The 25,517-nt window shown below is 39.7% G+C and overlaps 1 protein-coding gene across 1 annotated transcript in view; it reads left to right on the top strand.

The window, feature by feature from the left end:
- MTCL1 (microtubule crosslinking factor 1) overlaps positions 1-25,517 on the top strand; it is a 123,700-nt gene that overhangs the window by 28,293 nt on the left and 69,890 nt on the right. Inside the window, 1 exon segment of the mRNA XM_063130572.1 lies at positions 23,409-23,468. Coding sequence (XP_062986642.1) covers positions 23,409-23,468 — 60 coding nt within the window.

Here is a 25,517-nt window from a genome sequence, read left to right as displayed (position 1 = left end):
AGGCTAGTGAATGCAGTCTTTTCAGTATTGTTTTCTGATGCCTGTAGGACAGAGAGAAAACAGAAGATTCAAAGTAAGAGGCTTTCAAGAACCTAAACAGTACACAAAGATTTCAGATTGAAGACCAAGGAGGGGAAACAATGCTGATGGCTGAGACATCTGCTTTGAATATAGCTTTAAAATCGTTTTAGCTGAGTATTTTTGTTAAATGAGACTTAGGCCACAGCTAGACCTAAGGTTTATCCTGGGACCATCCAGGGTTCACCCTTGCCTGAGCACTGGATCCCCTGTGTGTCACCTAGATGAACAGATTTGACCCCTGGGTGATCCAGGGATAAACCTTAGGTCTAGCTATGGCCTTATTTTCACAGTGAGTAGCTATTAGCAAGTGAGGGAGTGATTGCTTTTCTTTCATATTTCTATCCTAATGTAACCTTGAAGCACCTGGAAAAGATTTTTCATGAGAAAAGCATTTTGATTTTTGGGTCAAAGGTTATGGTAATTGTTACCTCTCCAGTAATTTTTAAAATAATTTTATCAACTCCTACTTTATGATCCTAATCCTTCTACTTTCTTAGACTTCTTGTAATTCAATAGAATATTTTTACTCTGTTCTCAATACCTGAAAGAAAAGCAATAGCTCAGCACAGAACCATGATAGGCACTATTCACTACTCCATTACTGAAAGAATAGTGTGGAGGGAGGAAGTCTACGTTTTCGGAAACATAAAACTCATTTTAGTCATTTAGTGGAGCCTTATGTGGTAGGCAAAGTTAGAAATAAATAGTTGACATTCAGAGGTGCTAGAGTTTATTTTGCATGTGTGTGTGTGCGTGTGCGTGTGCGTGTGTGTGTGTATTTGTATTAACTTTTAAGAATAATAAATACACAAACTGACAAATATAAGGGGCAACTTATGGAAAATCAAAGACAATATATGTTTCACTTATGATTGAAAATAAATCAAATTCATTCATCTAAGAGAGCCTTTCCAGTATACTATATGAATTTGGTGGGTATTGGTCTTTTGCTTAATTTCTTTCATTATTGAGAAAACAGAACCAATGTCCTGTTTTCCCCTAAATATTTTAATTTGGTTAGTAAGTCTTTAAGTTAGGATGACTGTCCACAGGTAGCAATACCAAAGATCTATGGTTAGTAGTTTGCCATTCTTCAGGTAGCCGCAATAACATACTGAGCAGCAACCATCACAGAAAGTACTGCTTTTTTATATGGAGTATCTTTATTTTCCCTCATGAACATGGAAAACCAGGGTTAATTTGGGGTTGAGCTATAAATGGAATTTTATAATCTTTTTACATTATTCAAAGACAGTTTGCCAAAATGTCTGTATTATGTCACATATCCACTCTAGATAATAATTTTTTAAAAAATCAACATCTGTGCTTACTATGGTATAAATTCTATTCAGTAATAAAGATGTTAGATGCCATCTACAGATAACTTTTAAAGAATTTTCTTGGATTCTAGCCAAGGTTAATCTTAAAGGGTTTGGTGGTTTGTTTGTTTTTGGACCACGTAGACTTCCATATCCCATTATCTATTTTTTCTTGGAGATCTCCCTCGCAGTTACCTTTAATTCCAATTGCAGTTCCCATAGTTTCTGTAATCTATATCCCTGTAAGGTAAGTCCATTTGTATTGGATTCTGCTTTGAATATTAACCTTTCAAACTGGTTTAAAGTTCTAATGGCTTGAGCCTTTACATAACATTAGTGGTGAAATGTGGAATTTGATGTAGCTGGACCCAGAAATAACTTATATTACCTAACTGATTGATTAATTGTGGCCCAGTTTTTGGTTGAATATTATTATAAAGAATGCACCGACTTTGCGGGGAAAATAATTCTACATTTTCATATTGAGCATTACGATTATAGGGCACATAAGACATATGGACTTTGCTTTAGCTTTTCCCTCTTGTTTGATAGAAGTTGAAGGATTTGGCAAGTTTCCCAGGGGTATCAAAATGATAAATATTCCACATTTCATAATGGTTTGTAGTGGAAGAGCTAGGATTTTTGTGGTTGCAAGTGTTAGCAATTGTGATTTAGAGCTGAGCTGAGAACGTAGTCCAGCACTTGAAGACCTCAAAGGAAATGAGCCGGAGGTCCATAACATTTGCATAATCTGTCTATGTGAGAATGGTAAAAAATAACAGTGCAAGGAACTGATCCTAAGGGGAAAGAAAATACACACACACACACCAGCCAGTTCTCTCCACCACACCCTCAGTCATTTTGAGACATTTTTACTTTAGCTGTTGAGCTCAGTGACATTCAAAAAAAGCATTGTCTGCAGCCTCAAGGCTACCTAGTAGGTTAAAGAACCCCTTTGCAATTGGAAGAAGGGGGTTCTGAATGTGGTGTACTTCTGCTCCCCATGTCATGTCAGCAGCTTCCATCTGAAACATGTGAAGAGCTGTTAGGACAGGCGGCGTGTCTTGTCCCTTGCCCTTCAGCTGTCTCCTGGACCCCAAGTCATTTAAAAAAAATTTTTTTTGGATACTTTTAATAACACTTATAATAACATTTTGTCCTTACACTGAAGATGAAAAAGATGCTTTTTGTTTAGTAATAGTCTTCTAAGAGAATACCCTTATGTGCAAGACAAACCTTCACGAAGGATGTATGTTTTGGTCTGCAAAAAGTGTCTCCTGGCTGTTAAGAGCAAAGCATCTTAGAAGTGGGTGAAACTCATAGCAGTATGGGAGTTTATTGTAGATTCCAGGAAGTATCACTGGTTGAAGTTAAATTTACTTCTGATGTGCAAAACACAACCCAGAACTGAAAGGGTAAAGTAGTCTCTTAAAATAATAACATCTCCTGTCCTGCTCACTTCCATTGGGCTGTAATTTTCAAATTGCAAATGTTTTGGAAGAGATCTAAATCCTCATGACTCAGACTATAATGACAGTTTCTAAGTGTTCAAGGTTGAGAGGGAGTTTTCCTAGATACAAACATTATCTCATTTGTGCATTTGGTAATGTACTGATCTCCTCATCTGAAAAATATGAGGTGTAGACTGGCGGATTAAATAAGAAAATTCTATGCATCATTGAGTCCTGCCAGATTCCAAAAGTTGCTGCTGCTTCAACTAAATATTTAGTGTTTGGAGTTGTTGTACATAGCACAGAAAAAGAGAGAGAGACTCCCTTTCAGCTGAAAAGAGGGTTAAGGTGAAAGGATGTAATGGCGCTAAAGAATGACTTGCAGTAGATACATTGGGGAGAGACGCTTGATTGAAAAAAGTCAGGAAAGTCTCAGCAGAACAAGTGGAACACATGTTGGTGCTCAAGAAGCATTTACACATGTGGGGGCCCTGGTATGCCAGATGAAAACACAACACTATATCTTTTATATAGTTTATATAAAATAATAAGTAATTGAGAATTCTTTGTCACAGACTTCATATTTTCTTGGAATTTCTTCTAGATCTCAAAAGTTGCTGCAATTTTGCACAAATGGACCTCTTTACGGCTGCCATTTACGCAAAATGGTGATTCTCTAACACAAATGGAACACATGTTTTCAGGAGCCAAAGAAGTAAGTAGTATGGAATCTTCCTGAAATTCCATCCAGGTGTATGCTTCTCTCAGCGTTTCATATCCTCCAGCAATGTCCTTCACACATAGGTCATAATCCAGCACAAAATTAGGTACAATGAAAAACCATTCAAATAATGGCTTATTCTAGGCTTATTCATTGAGTTGATCCATTGAAATTAATGAAACTTAAGTTAGTCATGGCTACTTAAGCCCCATTGATTTTAGTGGGTCTATTGTAAGTATGGATCCAACTGAATGTGTTCCTCCAGACCTACCTCTGTATAAGTATATGGCCTTGATGTTCTTCATACATGGATATCATGCAGAGAAGTAGACACTTGGTGGTGTACCTGCAACTTTTTAATATATGGAAATTATATGACAAACATGTATGAAGTAGTCTTAAGTGTAGGTAACCAAAGGACTTAAAAACAATTATTGTGCTTAATTACTATGAATTATGTAAATATGTCTAACAAAAATAAAACCAAGTAATAGTATGCAAATGTCTTTGAAATTTACAAAATTACAAAGTGGAAATATTTATGGAACATAATCTAAACAGAAGAAATCAAAATAAATAATGCTAACTGCCTGTTTCACTATCTCACTGAAGGCAGTTGTGATTTGTGGGTTTGAGGGAATTTCCCCCCCTATTCCTGCTATTGCATAGGAGTATGGATTTTATTTATGTGTTAGTCTGCATAGAGCTGTATTCATGCAAAACTGAATGAATGAGGGAGACTGGAGCAGGCAGGCACCATTGGAGCCTGCTTCAGTTGGACCCCCCCCCACAGGGCTAACATCTTCACCTTGTGGGGAAGAAGGAGCTGTTGGTTTGCCCCTCCATTGAGAGGACAGAGCAGGGCCTTCCCACCAGCCTAAACAGTCTCCTTAATTTCTTTTTATTTTCTCCCTCTTCCCTCCCCATCCACTTTTCCTTGTGTGTCATGTCTTTTTTTAGAATGTAAGCCTGAGGGTAGGGACTGTCTTCTTTATTGATACATCGTAAGCCGCTCTGAGAGCCTTTTGGCTGAGGTGCGGGATAAAAATACTCTAAATAAATAAATAAATAAATAAATAAATAAATACATCACATATTCATAATTCAAAAATTCATTTTAGTATGATACTTTTATTAGGCCAACCAAAGGATCATAAAAAACATACAAGTTTTTCAAGATCTCCAGATCTCTTTATCAGGCAAGATGTTACAAAAAACAAATGGGAGAAGAAGGGGGAGAGAGAGAAAACTTGACTATGTTGATAACCAATAGCAGCCAAGTTGCTTTTTCATGTTTGCCGAGAATATTGGATACAGTGTAGGGTGCACACTAAGTTCATACAGGACATTATTGGATTTCATAATTGTCTATTGTGAATAGACAACCTAGAATGTGCCTACCATTTTCCTGTGCCAGTGCACTGCACAGAACATCAGCAGTAGAGGGCAAGCTGTCTTTCAGCTGTTCTCTACAGTTGAGGTACTCCTAGAAAATTTTCAAAGAATCCAGGACCCCCCAGCAGATATTTGATGGTTCTCATGTAATGATATTTTACATTAGATAGTATTTGATAGTTGATATGTAACTTACATTTCACACTTACTTTTATATACATTATATGTTTCTTATGAAATATTTTATAGCAGGGCAGCAGAACCAGAAAGTGGTGGTGTGCTGAATTGCACCCCTATCAGGCTCTCTGTAGGCTATGTGGCATCAGTAGGACTTGACTGGATAGCATGAAATGGTAATGACACTTCACAAGTAATGAGAATTCATATTCGGAGCTGGCCATTCAGTGCAATATGTCTAAAAATCTTGAATTGAACTTTTGAATTCATTGCCTTCATATCCTGCTTGTGGACTTCCCCTGGGCATCTGCCTGGCCATGTGGGAACAGGATGCTGCACTAGACAGGCCTTTTGTTTTTTATGTTAAGGATGCATTGCTTAGACCACTTCTTTTTTTAATGATACCATGGCATTTCCGTATTCCAAAGTACCATGACATTCTATCTGGTGCTGTTTCTATTCTGCCTACCTAAGGCATCAATACCGGGGGAAAGAGGAAGTGGTTCCTCCTACATAGAACAGCTGCAAGCTTATTGTCAGCCCACAAGCAGGCAATGGCAGTGGACAGGATCAATGTATTTGGGGGATGTGGCTTCCTTCTCACCTTTTTTTTTATGAAGAGGACTCATTTTCTGTTACTGCCATCATATAAGAACTCTAGTTTCAGATATAATACCAATGAAGGGTCCATATGAATACAGTTTAAGTGCTCAGTGTAAATGTGCAAAACATCTTAGCCCTGTTCAAACACATGTAAGGGCTTAAAGTGGGTAAAGGTTGGGGCTGTGCATGCTAGTCCTGCCCCTACGTAGCCCCGCCCACCTCAGTTCAGACGTTGCCGTGCTGAATCAGCAAGGTCTGAAAGAGATTTCGATTTTCATTGGCTTGATCATGACTAGAACTCTCTCCATAATCATGAGTGCTGATGAAGCAGGGTCCACAATCACACAGAGTTCTACTCATGTTCAAATAAATGTGAGTAGAACTCCCTTTCAGATCTTGCCGATTCAACATGGCAAGTCTGATCTAAAGGGTGCGGGGCCAGAGTGCATGTCCTGATCGTTTACCCACTATAAGCCCTCACGTGTTCAGGCAAATGTCTACACAGGGCTACTGTGATCAATGATTTCCACTTATGATAGTGAAATTTTAGAAATTCTATGGAAAATCACACATTTATATCTTTGCTGTTGACACAGAAATTAGCCCTTTGAAGGTGTTCACCTGTACACACATAGGGGAGAGAGGCCATGAACACACACACACACAAGCCTTAGTCTCCAGTGATTCTAGTGATTCCAGTGATTCTAGATTCTAATTTTAGTCTCCAAAATTCTGCCATTTAGAATTTTGTGTATTTGCTGTGAAGGTCTGTAAAGGGCTCTCTACGCATGTTCATTTCAATGTGTTTACAGTGCTCCCATTCTCTCAACTTTGATAAGCTGGGGTTTCCAATCACAGGAGCTTTGTAAACATGTTCTGACAAACATGCTTTCAGACCTTTATGCTTAACACATGAAGTTTTATGATATAGTATGCATATAAGAATGTTTGGAGCTAACATGAGTGCCCACCTCCTCCTCCCCACCTTAGCAATACAAATGTGTAGGAGAACATGTCGTCTTTGTTTTGGCTACCCTTTAAAGCAAGGCTGGACAAGTTCAGAAGATTCAGGAGTCGTTCTTGGGCCACACCTTTCCCCATAACTCCGCACCCAAATGGAATCTGGAACAGCTACAGAGCACCAAAAGTGTCAAAACTGACTTGTTGGCAAGCTTATTTTAACCCTTTTAGTACTCTATAGTAACTACAGAGCATTAAAAGGGTTAAAAAGAGGGTTCAAAATAGCTGCTCTGGATGCCTTTTTTTAACAATTGGGCAGAGGGTGCATGTTGGCCATGGTGATGCCAGTATATACAAATATTTGGTTGGATCCAGACTTGGTCAAACATTTTCAATGTATTGACCTGTATCTTGATCTAACATTACACTGCTCATGTGGGGAGAGCACTCATGGAAGGAAGGTTTTGGACTTAAGTCTGCCAGCATATCATTATATGCTGACTCTCAGGCATTCATTCTTTTTAATCTTGGAAGTTGCCTGGTTCTCCGGTTACAGCAAGCAGTCTGCACATATTTCTTTTCCTCTAATGGTTTCATTATTGGATTTTTCTATTCTTCCTGTGCTAAATAATGTACCTGTGAAAAGCCGGAACAATTTCTAGACAATGCTATTACTACAGCTTTAACCCCCACTGCCCCCACCCCTTGTTGTGTGAGAATGCTGTCAGTTGAAACATCTTGGAATAGAACAGAGATACAGAAAATTGCTGAATAGAGAACAGAGTGATGGTGATGCTCATTAGATCAAGCCTGCAAAACTTGTATCCTACCAAACTGAGCACAACTGAATAAAAGTATGCTAGGAAACTAAAACTGAAAAAGGACGTTTCATTGAAAACAGGGTGTCAGGAAAAAGCACTCTTATGGGAGTATGGTATGACATCATTTGGGACTACGTGGTATAAATGAAATAAATGCCACGGAGCTTAGACTCTAGGGCCTAGAGTATCAACTCCATAATTCTTTCCCCACGGGTCATGTTAATGTTTCCCCCCAGTTTTGACATTTTTTAAACATTTTAAATTGGCAAGATAATTAGTTTTCCAGAAGAAAATTAGCCTGCCTAAGCCCTTTAAACACTTTTCTATCTTCCCTTCTGAAATATTAAATATTCATTCTCTGCATTCCATCATTTATAATACTGCACTATTAAAATTCTGCAACCCTCCCCCCAAAAAGTTAGAATTTCCCTTTTTCGTATTAGATGTTTCATGACAACCTCTTAAAATATTTCTCTTAACTCATTTATACTTTGCTAGTAAATGTATTGCCAGAGTACTGTAACCATTCTTACAAACCCTGGGTTATTTGAAGGTTGTCTCACCTTCAAGCAACCCCTGCCGCCTGGGTTTGTATGAACTGCTTATTTCGTATGAACTGCTTATTTACCAGAATCCATTCTCTTAATGAGACTGAAATGCCAATTGTTTATCATCTTTTTTCCAACAATAAATGGACACAATTAGAGTTGTAGTATGATAATTTGTAATGTTTGGAAGTGATAGCCCCTCCCTCCCCATTGCCGCTTTCTTATGATTTTGTTGCAATATACTTGTTTTTTCTCTGGAGTGTTATTATTCCATATAGACCAGTTTACAGTTAATTTAAATTATATTACGTTTCTACCACGTTTTTTTAAAAAAGAATATTTAAGCAAATCAATAGTTCTTACTGCAATATCTTTTAATCAGGATCATTTCTTTAAATGATTGTTTCATGTTCCTTATCAGTGAATCAATATTTTCTTTAACAAGGTCTTTAAGGATGCAATTCTATGGGTTGCGCCTTGGATACTCGTAACCCCCCAAATTTGTGGACTTATGATTATTATTGGATAAATTTCTGGAGGCAAAGGCTATCAATGGCTACTAGCCCTGATGTTTGTGTGCTATCTCCGATATTTGAGGCAGTTAGCCTGTGAACCAGTTGCTGGGGAACATGGGTGGGAGGGTGCTGTTGCACCATGTCTTGCTTGTTCATCCCTGGCCGATGGCTGGTTGGCCACTGTGTGAACAGAGTGCTGGACTAGATCCAGCAAGACACTTCTTATGTTCAATGCAGGGCTTCTGTGGCATGGAGGGGATTCTCTCTTCAATGCTCCTTCCGCCCTGCTTTTTCGGCTAGTTGGCCGATTTTGGCTGTCTATGTGGGGGCTTTGGAGTGGGAGGAGGGAGGTTGCATGGTGCTAAGGAAGCTGTCTGAACTGGCTTCCACAGTCTCCCTGCCTCCCCGCCCCAGGGACTGCCCCCTTTTCACCTTCTCCGTGCTTGGTTTCAATTAAAAGCCAGAGAGAACAAGTATAAATTTAAAGCCCTCTTAAAAGCAGCCACAGATGGAGCCAGTTGTATATATCTGTGGAGGTGTTTCATAAAACAGTGGCCACCACTGAGAAGACTCAGGGCTCATCTACACCAAGCAGGATATTCCACTATGAAAGCAGTATATATGAAAGCCCTAAACGGTTTGGGGCCAGGTTATTTGAAGGAACGCCTCCTCCCATATGTACCTACCCGGACCTTAAGATCATCTACAGGGGCCCTTCTCCGTGAGCCCCTGCCAAAGGAAGTGAGGCAGGTGGCTACTAGGAGGAGGGCTTTCTCTGCTGTGGCACCCCGGTTGTGGAATGAGCTCCCCAGAGAGGTCCGTCTGGCGCCTACACTGTACTCCTTTCGTCGCCAGCTGAAGACCTTTTTATTCACTCAGTATTTTAACACTTAATTTTAACTTAAATTTAAATTATACTGTTTTAACTCTGTATTTTAACCTTATATGAATTTTGCTGCGTGGTTTTATCCTGGTTGTGCTTTTTATATTGTATTTTGTATTTGTGTTTTTAACCTGTTGGTTGTTTTATGATGGGTTTTAATTTTTGTGAACTGCCCAGAGAGCTTCGGCTATTGGTCGGTATAAAAATGTAATAAATAAATAAATAAATAAATAAATAAATATAAAAGGCAGGAGCCACACTACTGCTTTATAGTGGTATTGAAGTGCACTGCTGGATCTACACTACTACTTTATAGTGGTACTGAAGCGTACTGACAACTGTTGGGGCCCATGTCACATCTACACCAAGCAGGATATAACACTATGAACATGGTAGATGGTATGTGTCAATGGGCCCCAGCAGTTGTCAGTGCACTTCAATACTGCTATAAAGCAGTAGTGTGGCTCCTGCCTTTTATATACCACTTTCATAGTGGAATATCCTGCTTGGTGTAGATGAGCCCCCAATGGACACAGACTTGTCTGCATGAAAAGGGTTTTTTCATTTACTCCCTTTCTGCTTCTGCTGCTGATATTCATGGGATCCTCCAGAGTAGCATTCTATTGGGTCCAAGGGCAAATTTTTGGTGGCTAATATACAGACAAATATAGAGACAATGCTTTCTTGTACCCGTAACCAATTTTGTACCCGTAACCAATTTTTGAACCAACTTTGGTACCAACTTTGGTAATCAAACTGGACTAAGTATTCCAGTTGAAACTTTACAGGTATCTAAAAACGGTTTACTCTTTCCTATTCTTCCTAGAAAGGTCGTGCTTAATAGTCTTAGAAGTTCATATGCTTTCCTTGCAGTTACATACTTTGTGATTTATAATAATTTTGATTGACAAATACACCTTTTAGTTTATTTTTAAGAATGAGTCTTGAAGGATATGAATACTAAATTACATTCTTTCCCCCCTGGTCAATGAAGTCATCTACTCTACCTTCATTGGTTCCTAATCGGTTCCTGTTTTAACCCTTCCCATCAGTACATTCTTACTTCCCTCCTCTAAGATCACTAATGAAAATATGTGATGCAGCGGGATCCAACATTGATCCTTAAGGAACTGCTCCATTTATTTCTCCTTAACATCTTAATATGTTGTGGCAGTTACAAAGTGTAGCCAAAAGGGGGGGGAAGACTTCTGATCAATTGCCTCTTGGAGTCAGTGTTAATAAATGCATTTTTTTCCAAATATGTATTTATGTAATTACTTGATAGAAAATAACCTCAACAATAACCTGAAAACTCCAGCAATTATCAGCCAACTATAATTATGGTTGTTGCTTAAACTATGCTATCTTATATTACAGAGAACTTTTAATCTTCAGAGCACTTTGCCTTCACTTGCTCTTTTCCTATCTTCGTGGAATGTTAAATAAAAGGGATGCTGTGATGTCCATTGTATAGTTAAAGCAAAGATTATGTGTGTCATTAATGGAATATAGGAGGCCATTGATTTCAGATAGTTCATTTATTTTAAGGCAGGGCAATTCTAAATTATCCTGAGGGCTCAATAAAGTGAAGCCGGGACAGGGGGGAGGGGGCACAAGAATAAGAATGTATACATGGCAATTAAGAGGGAAAATCTGACCCAGGCCAATGCCAACTCAAGGTTTTTGTGTGCCCATGAGCAAGATCTCCTCAATGGGTTTCTCACTCAGAGAATCTGTCTTCCCAACACTATTGTCACCAGCTGCTAGTGTTCCTCCTTCTCTTTCACATCTTTACTACTGTTTGCTTGTTTGGTGGGCAGAAAGCCATGGAGCATGTAAGCAGTGGCATTTACTGCTCTTCCTCATTATCACCACCATTGTCTGGGCCAGAGTGAGAGGCAAGTGAACAAGCAGATTGCAATGATGACGATGAGGAGCAAGTCTTGGGGGGCTCTTGTCAGTGGACACCTACTGGAGTGTGGACCATCAACAGTTTCCCAACCATTCCTATCTTTGATGCCAGCCCCGGCCCTGGCTCACCACTACCACACCTTTATTTATAGCTGCCTGGTGTCTTCTGCTGCTGTTTTCCAGCTCTCTGGTTGATATATTTGGTTATTATTAATGTGCTCAAATGCTGAATTCTGTTAACATGATGGTTGGGTCTGCTGGAGAGTTGGCAGAGAGCACACCTCAGCAGTAGCAATGTGATGGTGGTAATGGTGGGAGATCTTAAATATATGGTGGGAACTGATGAGTGAAGATTATTAAAGGGCATTGAAACACATCTGGAAAGTGTCAAGACAATCGATATTATCTCATTGGGGTTATCTCCATTGTTATTTTATTCAGACATTTCTTTTGATATGCTGAAATAGTGATTTGAAGGCAGGAGTTCTGATTTAGTGATTCGTATTTAGGTCTATAAAGTTGATGATATAGGGCAGAATCCAATGGTTACTGCTCACGAAACACCTGCTCCACTGATTTTGTTCTGAAAGTGGTACCCACCACTTGGTAAATGGAGATTTAACATTTATGGTGACAAGCCTCTGAATTACCAGAATCACCTGTTTGTGGAACAGGGTAGGACAGTGGAGCTTTCAAAGGGGAATTCCCCATTCCAGAAATGAGCATTTCCATTCATTTTTGGGCTTGCCCCTGGATGTGCTAAATCTCCATTCTGCAAGTAGTGGGCTGCACTTGGAGAATGGAATCAGTGTCAGTGGGCTCCATGTGTAGATGGGCAGCATTGGATACTGCCCTTAGTTCTAAAAGATACACATCATATTAAGTGGCAAAAAGCTCTTTCCTATATTGAAGGACTTTGTATGCAGTTTTCCTAATGAATGAATACTTCAGCCTGCTGTTTTTATTGGGTATTTGGCTGCAACGCACCTGGAGCTGAATTTTCTGGTCTGCTATATGTAATGGCTTTGTTGAATATCCAGTGCTCCTCAGCATTTTAGAAACCTTTTCATCATTAATATACAGGAGTAAGGCACTGAATAGAAAAACCAGTGTGGTATAGCTCATTTATTTATCACCTAGTAACTTCTTGACAGCAGTGAATATGCACTAAAACATAGGACTTGCATCAGTTTTCTGGGAAATATGCAGTTTTTTGTTACAAAGGTTATCCTAATTGGGGTGGATATAATGTGAAGGCTCTTCGTATCATCACAAAGGAACTAGGAAATATTGGTGAATTTAAAATTTATATTATGACAGAGAGAACCAGGTACAGGCCATAAGGAAACACAACTTTATATTTAAAAGCTGCCAGAAATCCTAGCAATATCAGCATATGCCAAGCAAGGTCCCAGTTAGCAGAACGTGCTCACATTTTTTCCTGCGTGCCAAAATTTCTCTTGACAATTTGACAGTGCAAAACTGTTAGGCCTTGAATGGATAAACTTACTGCAGTGAAACTGAGTTCACAATAATGCACATGTGCGAGCAAAATATGTTTCCAGAAAAGAAGTTGCCTGCTCTCTTTTTTCCTTTTCTTTTTATGTAGAAATAACCAACAGTTCACAATACAATTGGCTGTCAATGGAAAGAATTACCTAGCACAGCACAAAAGAAATATAATGACAAATGCATTCCATTTTATTGTTCCAATACAGTTTAATGGAAATGCTGCATTGTGATTTGTTGCCTTGCTGGACAGTGTATTGCTTCCTAAAGTGTAATGTGTCATGATTGTTAATTTATATATTTAGCATCAACTCCTCCCCTTTACTTACAAAATAGAAGTTCAGCCATTTTGGTGTGTTCTTCACATGCAGGGGGCTTGCCTCCCGAAGTACTACATTGCCATCGCAACTGATAGTAGGGGTTGTGTGTGTACCTCCACTGGGAGGGCCAACCACATGCACACCGGGAACTGGCAATGCTCGCCACCAGTGGTAGGGCACTGTTGGATCCAACTCCAAGAGCCCACTTTTCAGATGTTCTTTCCATGAAGAGTAAATATATATGGGAGAAGGAATGATATTGTAGTGGAAGGACCCACCATGTGATAAAGAAAACATATTTATTTAATGGTCTGCAAAGAACCCTTGTATGTACATCTGTATCCATGGTGGGATTTCTCCAAGGATTTGGGAATACTGGAAAAGTAGGATTGTCAATTGTACTAAGAGAACTCTCTACATGTTCAGATGTGTTCTTTTCTTTTCTTCATGCACCATTTCTTCTGTTGAAATACTGCCCCAGTGAAGAAACTTGGGCACTTCTATGCGTTCTTCAGCAGGACAAATAGCAGCTAGGAGGCAATTCAGATTAACCCCCTCTTAGCACCACAGCCCCAATCCAGCTCATGCATGTCTCTCCCCTCCACTTCCTCCAACAATTCCTTTTGAAAAGGAAATGTTGGGAGATCTCTCTAGTTTGGCTTTTAGAACAACTCCACCTCAAAGTGTTTTCATACTTGAGGCCTGAATAGTCTGTGAGCATCTCTTCCGCTATTTATGTTAATATCTTATTGGTGATTAAAGCACAAGAGAATGTGAAAGAGAGTCGTTTGTGATGCAAATGACCATTATGGCTAATGCAGGTTTTACATTTGCATTGCAAAGTAAATTGAAGCAAGAGCTGCTTTAAACCTCAGTGTGTGAAAATTCCCCTTGAGTCACTGTACTTTCTGTGAAGGCCAGCCCCATAACAGAGAGAGCAGCAGCCAGAGCTGAAGCTGAGGATTCCCCCTTCATCACCTAGCAGAAACTACACGTGACATAGAATCACCTCTGAGTTTTCTTTTAACCAAGAGCAGTCGTAGCAAGCTATGGCTTTGAATGGAGAAATATGTAGGGTGGGGGTTGCCACTTAGTCCTTTCTTCTCTAAGTTTTCAGACAGGAGTCTTTTCCAGCTCTTCCTAGACATGCCAGGGATTTAATATGTTGTTGTTGTCATCGTCGTCTCTTTCTCGCTCATGGTGGTTTTTCTAGACGATGACGGGCATTGCCAAGTCATGCTGTCTTTTACAGATTCAGGAATTTCCTGACAATTGATCATGTTTTAATTATGACTGCTTTCTGGATGGTGGTGTGGATGTATTTTGGTAGGCCCAGTTTTTGAAGTTTTTTTGTATAGTTTTTTGATGTGATGCCGGTTATTATTATTATTGTTACATTTATATTGTGCATTTTCTCCAAGGAGCTCAAACTGGGTACATAGTTCTCTCCCCTTTTTATCTTGAACACAATTCTGTGTGGTAGTGACAGAAGGAAAGGCTCAAAGTTACCCAGTGCACTTCATGGCTCAGTAGGGATTTGTATCTGGGTTTCCTTGGTCCTAGTTCAATGTTATAACAGTTATACCATACTAATTCTGTCTGTATGTGAAGCATGTTATTACTATTGAGCTATGGCCCCATTATTCCACTCAAGTTGAGACTCTATGTCCAATTCCATCCTCCAACACATTATGTAATCTGTCCTTCTGTTACATGCTGCATAATAAGAAACCTGGAAGAGCAGGCATGGGCTGACTTTGGGTGTGGGCTACTCTCTTTCTTTTACTGTGTTTCTTATAATGCAAGAGTGCATATTTGTGATCCCCAAACAAGTATGCCATAACTCATCTGATCCTGAGTGTCAAACTATATGCTGCATGTGGATCAAGACCTTGGCAAGGGAGGTAAGAAGAGTTTAACTCTTTGCCCGCCCCTCACTGTGGTTTTGGTCCATCACCCAATGCCTGCAATTTGCATGGATTCTTCTTTTCTTTCTTTTTTTGGCAATGCAAATTGCAGGTGTGGGCTACCAAATCTGGATTGGGACTACAGCAGGCTGGGGGAGGGATTCCCCCACGCTAGGATTCTAATCTGGGTCAGGGGTCCTGTGCTGGCAATTTGGAGGTGGGGACCCTGCACTCAAGGGCAGGACTATACTGCTGAGGTAACATAGTTTGGCCCTCAGTATGTACTTGGAAAAGTTTTGCTAGATTAGACCAAAGGTCACCAAGTCTAGAGCTCTTTGCAAGAATCTCCTCAACCTGTGCACAGTAGGTTGTCCTCTGGAAAGGTTTCAATTTTCTGTCAATGGACCGCGTTCTACCTTTCGCCTATCCCTGTGATAGAATATTTGCAGAGGGAAAACCTATTCTGCTGGTTCTAAAAGATTGCTAACTGAAGGATTAGCCAGACTCCAGCTTTTCCTAGATATGGAACCAAACAAGTAGAAGGAAGCCTCATTTTTCAGTGTCCAAGAAAATTCTGTCAAACAAATCTTGACCTGATGCCAGCTTGAAACATTGTTGCCATCCCTACCCTAAAATCAAATTAAATTGGCTTTTAAAGCATTAAAGTGTTCTATCTATAGAATCAAAAGAGAATTTTAAAACATGTTCATGGTTCACTGAGCCTTTAGAATGTACTGTAGTCAATTTTAAAATGAGTGTTACCTGGAAAAAATATCATTCCCTCCATTTGCAATGTCCAGACATGAGTGCCTTTGCTTATGTAGCCTGAAATAACATGTCTCAAGCACAAGAAGCAGGTATCAGCAAGGTCTGCAGAATTTTTTTTTAAATCCTAGTGATTCCCCTACTGCCCACCGACAATGAAGACTGAGTGGGTGCTCCATGGCCGTGGAGTGCTAGGGTGGGGGACGGCAAAGAAAACTGGGTGGGAGAGGGAATGAATTGGTGAATTGTGGTGGAGGGCATGGCTGACTGGCTGGAGCAATATGTACTGCAGCATTTTGTAACAGGCCTCACATGTATATTTTAATTTTCAGTGGAAGGGTATTACAATTAGGAATGTGCAAGAATTTTGTTTCAGTTTGCAAAACACTTGAAAATGCCCCTTTTGCAACCCCAAATGTGAATATCAGCACATGCTCTCTGAAAATGTTCACAATGGCCAAACTTGCATTCATATTTGCAAAATGTACACTTTAAAAAAAGTGCACTTAAAAATGTTCACTTTAAAAATCCACACATTAAGAAATACACAATTTTAAGAATGTACACTTTTAAAACTACAGTTTAAAAATGTACAATTTAAAAATGTGCCTTTTTATTAGTATGCATTTGAAATTGAATTTTTATGCTTTAGTCAATGGGGGAAATGTGCACTTTAAAAAATGCACACATTAAGAAATACACACTTTTGAAAATGCACATTTTAGAAAATCTTGCTCTTCTCCCAAGCGAAATGTAGACTTTTCCTATGTGAACAAACTGAAAAATTAGGTCGCAAACAGGAATGGGAGCGAACCAAATTATTATTAGAAGTGAAATTTAGAATATTTTGGTGAACTCAAGCATCCCTGGTTCTCTCCTCCCTAGTTACACCATCCACATTACTGTCCCAACAGGTTGATGACATTGAATTTCTAAGCTCTTAAGGGAATGCACTCCCTTGGCCCCTAGCTTCTTAGCTTTTAGAAAGGATGTGAAGACATATCATCCAGCCTTTTAAATTATGTAGTTTTAATATTCTAAAGTGTTGCTGTTTTTAATATTCTTGTTTTTATTGTTTTAAGCTTTTATTGTTTTAAATTGCTGTGCGCCGCTTTGATTGCTTTTTAGTAAATAAGGCAGTATATAAATAATAATAATAATAATAATAATAATAATAATAATAATAATAAGTAAATGTTAAGTTAGTAAACAAAAAACCAATTTGTCCAATCTTTGATATTTTTATTGCTTGGTTGTTTGCCCCACCCCCTAACACCATATGTATTTGTCTGGTGCATACTGTTCCCCTAAAGTTGCATTGCCCAGTATTACTGAGGCTATTGCTCAAAAATGTGCCAACTCCAGTTATCTATTTCTGCTGTCTTACCTTTAACCAACTTTGATCATGTTAACATCTGGATTCATAACTTGGCTGCAATCTACTCAAGTTGGAATATGCTGAAAAAGAGAGATTGGGGGGGGGGAATCCAGCAATCCCGAATTGTTAGAACTGCACAGATTTCTATCATATTATGTGCAGTAAAAACGATGATATAATTTTTAGAAGCGAGTTTGGAAGGAGTAATGAAAATCTGATTGCTTGGATCAGTTAAAGAGAGGCTGACAAAGCACTCAAGAATATAATAAAATATAATGGTGCCAAGAAAAGATGACTGCATGTCTTTTCCACCTCTAATCCAGTTCATACAATGACTTCCTTTAAGTGCACACTGTGTCTGGGGTTTCTTTGGCCCGAACATGAACTCCTAGGAAAATACTTCTAGCATATGTTTTGCCTCTGTGAAGATTGATGATTTGTGTCTATTGTTGTTAAAAGGACAAGAGGAAACCTATCGGCAAGATGTCCAAATGACAGAGGGCTCTGATGTTGGAGCCGTCTGTACATCCTAAGCCCTGCCAGGCTATTGCCGACCAGGCAGGAGGTACAGCAGAGTTATTTATGTCTCTCCGTTTTCCTTTGCAGCACCTTTCTATGATGGGCCTTCAAGCCTGTGTAAATTACTCTCTCTGCGAAGAGCAGGGACAAGTGCTGAGAGATCATTGGATCCGGTGGATCCATGGCTTCTCCACTCCCCACTCACTTGTCCATCCCAATACACTGGCTTGTCCCGACCTCTGGAGAGAGCGATACCATGGATTTTTCTGTTGCGGCTGGGATGGGCTTGTTGGCAGAGATCCACAGTTGGATCTCCTCTTCCGAGGTCGGAGCTCTATTTCTGGCCTTAGCTAGACCTACCGGTTAGCCCGTAATGGAGGAGGGAAGATCTCGTACTGTGTTTATCGCAAGTTCCCTCCTCTGTTTACACGTGGCGCGTGACAACCTCAGAAGGAGAGGTGTTGCGCCCACCATATTATTATTTTTTGATTAAACGGGCAGCAGCGCATGAACACTTGTGCACAAAAGGTAAGGATTTTTTTACTTTAAATTATTTTCACTGCTCTCCCCACCCTACCCCCAATGGGTGCATCACTCCTCCTGGCTCCTCACGAGGAATCGCAAGGAGCTGGGTCAACCCGCGGCGCCCAGTTCCATGTTCCACAGTCTTGGGCTTAGCCCAAGACTGCAGAAAAACTGGGGCTAAAGGGGAGGGCGAGATCCCAGGGCAAGGGAGGGATCATCCCTCCCTGATCCCGGGATCCCCTGTGAGTCATGTGGATGCACAGGGACAATCCCGGGTATCACCCCGGGATGTCGCCCCATCTAGCTATGGCCTCAGTCTTCAGAAGAAGAGACCTGCTGTTTCCTGTCTGCATCCAGCATACTAGACACTTTTGAAGGCTGCTATGCTATACATACTTACCTGGGAGTCAGTCCCATTGAATTCAGTAGGACTTATGCCCGAGTAGAAATGTATATCACACACTGTTAATCATAAAACGATGTTCATTAATATATTTTTCATTTTCACCTTTCTGCTTTTTTCATAAGTTCTAGTATTTTATTTGGGTTTGTTGGTGAACAGTTCAGCTTGTTTTTATTACTCTATGCACATCAGAGCTTGGAATGGAGGGTATGATTCCTACGCAGGCTTGAACAGTGGCACTTTCCATTTTAGACATTAAAACTTTTGTTCATCCCATTGTTCCTAGTTCGACAGGGTTTTCGTATTCTTATTATTTAGAGGTCAGTCTCATGGCTTTTATGGCATTGTATGAGGAGACAAAGGATACTGGGTATTCCTGCCTCACAGAGTTATCGCCTTATGGTGGGGAAATCCAAGTGAGGATCCTTTCCCCCTACCAGCTGCCGTGGAAAGCCCTTTAGTGGCTCACTCTTCCGAGGTCAGTGTCACAACCTGAGGAGGGGTGCAAGGGGCTGTTGTGTGGGTGGGGCTGTGGGTGCAGAGGAGAGAGGACATGAATTTGCCAGATCCACAAGCCTCTTGGCCTCTGCCCCGCGTGACAGCTAAGCATGTGATGACATTGATATGGAGTGCTTCTATCAAACTGTTTAATATGAATTTATAAATGTAAGGGTTTATATATAGTAGCCTTAACCATTTTCTAGTTTTTACACTTGTCACAGTTTGTTGTAAGCATGACCATGCTGGATCTGTTTTCAAATTTTAGACTGCTTTGCTATTTCTCTGCATTGAGCTCTCCGAGGGTAGATGATGACGATCTGTTGAAGGTCACAGGCTCTAACGTTTGTCCTTTATGTAATGGTACCTTTGCTGTGGGAGATATCAGAGAGGTGGAGGCGTCAAGGAAGTAGGGAATTGCAATGGAATTCGCATTAACTTGATAGTGCAACTTACACTGGGTCTTGGAATCAGGTAATTCTTTGAAGCCACTGAAAGTTCCATGATGGCCCGTGGGTTTTGATTTTCTCCTTTGATGTGTGAACTTGAAGCAAAGCCATGTAACAGGAAGAGCTACAGCTAATATGCCTGTAAAGCTGGAATTGAAAGAACAGACACTCCGGAGAATTCTCATTTTAACATCTGCTTCATCTAAGGGTTGAGCAGAACTCTGTATGACACATTTCCCATTTCACATCAATATGAGATCATGATTTCAACCAAGCTGGATGTGGGGAGGGAAAAAATAACTTTGCTAGGGTTCTTTTTCCTTTCTCCACTAATAAAAGAATATAGTTTTGCTATATAGTAGCGGATATGTAGTAAAATAAAATATGTAATAAATAAAATAAAATACAACATGGATCATATGGTTTGCCTCAATAATCCAAAGAAATTCAGAAGATAAGGGAATTTCAGTGAATGAGATGGTGAGGTATTGTTGCCCAGACAATTAACAGACTAATTGAATGAAATTGATTGGATCTAAAGGCCCCTTCTTCCAATGGAAGGGATCCTTCCATGAGAGGAAGAGAACTTTTGTACTCAACCAGTGTTTCCATAGCATAGGTTGGCCTTCCTCAACATGCTGCCCTCTAGATGTTTGTGACTACAGCTCATAGCATTCCTGACCATTGGCCATGCTGACTGTGACATCTGGAGGCTACCAGTTAGGTGAAGGCTGGCTTATGCCTCTAAGAACTGCCTTGTATCTGGGGAAAGACTTGGAAGATCAGAACATGCAATAACTAAGTTCTTCCTTCCCTTTTTTATACTTGAGAATAAATCTTGGTGGAAATGTTTGTCTGTGGCTAGCCTTCCAGTGTGAGAGGCATCTCGATGTCATTACGTTTCAGAGCAGTACTTTTTGCTGTTAAGGTCTTTCAAAAATAGTTGGCATCCTACTGTTTGCTTCCCTGCAGTGTGTACTCTCAAATGTTAGAAGGAGTCATTTGTAAATCGCCAAATGAATATCACAGGAAGAGTAAAGTGTATTAAGAAAAATAAACTGATATAAGCATTTTGAATTTTGAATCACTAGAACTGTCATACTATACAATTCTTCTTAGGAGTGGATCCTTTTGTCACTTAACAGGTCTTAATATTGAGTAAATGTGCACAGGCTTGTGTTGCAGGAGAATCCAAGAGGGAACAGATTTTTGGCAAAGCTTCAGTGATTATTTATGGAAGGACAATTAATGTACTTTATATTCTGGATGTTAGGCCGTGATGCTTATGAAATTTTCAAATGTAGCTGCTCATGCAGATTATTAAATGGATAACATTTATAGACTAGTAATGCCAGGATTAGATGGGAATCAGTGTCAATATGGATCACTTATATCAGAACTGGCTTTATCAGGGCTCAGTGATCTAGCGAGGCATTTCTTGCCTTCAGGCCAGCTGGAAATGGAAGAAGATAAGTGTCTCATGGCTCCCTTTGCTGATCCGAAGTTTTATATTAAAATCTGTATGGAAAGTTCAGCATAGTATTATCCTTCATATTCCAAGATTTGAGGAGACAGACTGCAGTGAAATCCCAAGGCAGTTTTTCTGAGTGCCTATATAGATGATTTCTTTTTCTCACATGTGGAAACAAACAAGAGAACACTGTAAAATCCTCATTAACTATAATTCAATCCACAGGTACCTAAATTCACAACTGTTTGCCATTTGCCCTTATATAGTCTTGTGCAAAAGGGAAAAAAGGTTTATGATTTTTTGATTTATGCTAGATTAATTACAGCATGTTACTGCTTTGGAATTATGGTGGGCGTCATAAAGTTATTTTCCGACCCTTCTTGGAGTAATAGTTCTCAATAAATGTTTCAATTGGTCAGATGAGTCTCTCTCTCTCTATCATGCAACTACGGCAGGTAATTTGTATCTGCCGGAATTTAGGGCAAATGACCACAATTTTGGAAATACCCTAGAAAAAGATGAGGAAAGATGGAGAAAATTTATTGAAAGAGAGCAGCAGCTAGTGAAGAGCTGTGGCATTTTATTACATTTATATCCCATCTTTCTTCCATCATGGAACACAAGGTGGTTACTTGGGGGTTCCCAGGTTGTTTCTCCTCCGGTAGATGACAAGAGCCAGATCTGCTTCGCTTCAGCAAAGTGGCTGCCTCATGTGCCTTCAGACCATGCCATGGGAACATGCTACACTTCTCTGCTACTACTGCTGAGTGGGTGTAGGTTGCCTTGCCTTGCACAGGTACTGAGATGCTGTGCATCCATAAACCATATAATCTTGTGCCACCATGAATCAATCATGCTTGAAGTGCTAGTGATGACCTTTTTACTGCATGGGCACAATGCAGCAATGTTTGTGATGTATGAATTAAACTCCCCTCTGTTACTGTTTGACAGTGGCATCCTGGAAGTCAAAGACAAACTTTTGCAAGCAAATGCCGTGACCATTATATCAACTAACAAATATTAACTGCCATCTTTTACCCCAGTTATCAAAGCTGGACCAAATTAAAAACATGTCACAATAGTTGTGAAAGATGTACAAACTTGAATTTTGCTAGCTTTTCAGGAAATGAATTTCTACAATGTGATGGGCTCTTGACATGGTGCTCTTGGTCATTCTAAAGGATGGGAAGGGATTATCGCTTTAATATGTGTAAGATCGAAATTTAAAAATGGAATTGGTAGATTTCTAAAATGGAATTGGTAGATCCCTGTGTGCATACAGCAAGACAATCAAAGAGCCTTGCTGTGGAATGGTACATAAATAATTTTTAAAAAACATGATGATGGTAGTGTCTACTGTTTGATGAGTGATCTTCAAAGTATCTACACCCTATGGGAAGGGTGAGTTGAAAAAATCAGAGGGATTACCTCATCCTTAATCCATTAATCAAGGAGGCTATTTTGCCTTTATCTTGACCAGTATGCCATGGTAAAAATTGTCCATTCAAGAAGTGTAATTATTATTTTGCAATGTTATCATTTGTTGTAAATTGTTACCAAAAATGATAGGTCCATAAGAGTACCTGTTAAAGACTTTATAGAGTTGAAATGGAAATACACCGGGGTTCTGTAGACATAAAGGATACAGTTGTTTTGAAACAGACCAACATAACTGATATAGTTGTGCGTCATCTGCACGCACAAGGGTGAGCCCAGGTTTCAGCCCGGGCTAAACCCTCGTCTAGCAATGGCCCCACTCCCAAAGAATTGTGTAAAAGGATTGCAGCTTTAGTCCAATACATTGTCAAAGTTTCTGAATCCTTCAGCTGACCTGTAAGGTGCTCCTATTGCTCTCTCTTACCTGTCTCCATCATCCCTCCCCTTCCTTGTTAAGGGTTAGTGCAACACCCATCCAAAATGGTTCCGTACGCTCTGTAGCATTCATAAGCATTAGGTCTTACACACATAAGCATTCATAAGAATACATAAGCATTCATAAGCATTCATAAGCATTAGGTCTTACACACACACCCCTCAGCTATTTTAATTTGAGAGAATGAGTTTACCAGTCCTTGTAGTGTTTCAAGCAGAATACCTAATCTAGAATGTATAAACTTCCTTATTAATGTGAGGTTTTAAAGGTACTTTTAAGTCATCAAATACTGTAATTAAAAGCCAAGGCAGTGCCAGAGAGCAATGCTTTTCACTACTCCACTGGATGACTTCGGTGACATCTCTAACTCTTTCCTTTAATTAATTATCTATTTTATGTTTCTCAGAGCTCCCTGAAGAGAAGAGGTAGCAGGGATATTCACAAAGAAAAAAAGGCATTTGCTCAGGTACCTCTTCCAATCACACGCATGTCAATGTCAGGTGAATATTTAGTGGGCAAATGTTATTGGTTTGCAGGGGAGTTGGGATTTAGAATATCCCCAAAATTAAGTTGTAATTTGTAATTGTTTATAGTTTTGTTAAAATAGGTATTCTTCATTCTTTTCTTTTCTCCCCATCTGCCCATTGTGTCCGTAGACAAAAGCAGAAATGTTTCTTATGGAAAATAAAATTGCCTTTTTGAGAGTATTTGGAACAGGTAGAGCTCAGGGACATTAACTAAATTTATCCTTGGTGCCAAGGCTTTTGTGCTAATGAGCATCTTGGCACCAAATGCAGTTCACACACTAAAACAACACATAGCGTGTTATTCTCTCAGAGTCAGAGGTGATATTTTTCTGGTAACAGTATGTGATCACAAGTTATCCATTTCTTTCAGCCTGATTAAAGTAGAACAGTGGTGCCATCCACTTGCCCCACTTGGATTCAGATTTTATTGGATTTCTGAAATGTGATTTTCTCCAAAAAAAAAACAGTTTGGATTTTGCTTCTGGTTTCAGCTGGCTATAAAGTAATCAACGTTTTCTTCGTAGCTTTCATACCACTAGCTGCCGAACAGTTTGGGCATGTGGACTGGATTTCCACTCAATGAAAAATCATTGCAGCGGTTGTTGTTTTTGTGGTGGGGGGATTCTTTATTCCTCGACACTAAAACATTTCCTAGTTTCCACAGTCATGCTATACCAACTAAATATATTTTCAGGCATTCTGTAACTGTAGCACTATTGTGGGGTACTGCCAAGAAGATAAACACTTTAACAGGATTACCATGCCATGAGATTTCCTAGGGTCTGATCAGATCTTGCATTCTTCGTGTGGTAAGTGAGAATGAGGATGGAAGGCATAAAATTCCTACTTACTTCATAGGTAGCATTTATCATGTTAACATTCTCTCAGTAAAAATAATTTCAGCTCAAGCCCTTAGACAGTTACCTACTTCATCTAATGCATGAAGTGGACTGAAGGGCAAAACAAAATTAACAAGGTGAGATCTGAAGAAGATTGGGATGCAAAGCACATCTTGATTTCAGCCAGTAGATATATCACAGTGCTGGGAATGGCAGAAATAGGAGATGGTCAGCATTGAGCAGTGAATGTTGCTATTCCCTCCCTCGGTTATTGACAACATTCACCAGGGAAAAACATTTAAACATCTCCAATTTCTGATATTCAATATAATGTGTGTATACATGAGTATTTTGTAAAGAAGTGGCACAGTGAATTTCCATGCTGTACATTGATGCTATTTTCCAAAACACTTTATATATAGGCTGAGATGCAATGGAGGCTAAACTTAAGAGTGATTAGAGACCCCCAGAAAGCATATGGCATTGCAAGCATAAAAAGCCCAAGCAATTTGGAGCTTCATATGGACAAAACGGTAGGTTGAATTCAGAGGCCCTGTTCAGAAGACACCTTAAACCATGGCTTTAACCACAATGAATAAGGCTTTTGCCTTATTCACCATAGTTAAAGCCGTGGTTTAAGGTGTCTTCTGAACAGGGCCAGACTAGAAATGGACAAATCAGTCTATATCCAGTCTGTGTCCATTTATCAATTATTCACTCATATGTCTAGCCCTGTTCAGGCATTTCCCTGAACATGTGAGGGCTTAAAGTGGATAGAGGAATGAGGCTGTGCACATTGCCCCCACCCTCTACTCTCAATGTGATTGGGAACCTTGATAAAGCAGGGTTCCATGATCACACAGAGAATTCGATTTACATTTAATTGAACACAAGTAGAACTTTTAGACCATGGAGCTGGCATTAGCATGCATGCCCCCAACTCTCTATCCACTGTAAGCCCTCAAATGTTCAGCTGAACGCCTAAACAGGGTTTCTATTTATCTAATTTCCACATCAAATTGAGAATTTTTGAAAAAGTGCATGAACCTTTTTTTTATACCCAACTTTCCCTAACATTTACACATTTTTGTTAGCAACTTCCTCTAATATATGCATTTTTCCACAGTTTTTGAGCTGTCACAAAAGTCA

Source organism: Elgaria multicarinata, chromosome 7, assembly GCF_023053635.1.
Source record: "Elgaria multicarinata webbii isolate HBS135686 ecotype San Diego chromosome 7, rElgMul1.1.pri, whole genome shotgun sequence".
Taxonomy (NCBI): Eukaryota; Metazoa; Chordata; class Lepidosauria; order Squamata; family Anguidae; genus Elgaria; species Elgaria multicarinata.
Note: the sequence above shows the minus strand (reverse complement) of the source record. Positions and strands in the feature narration are given on the sequence as shown.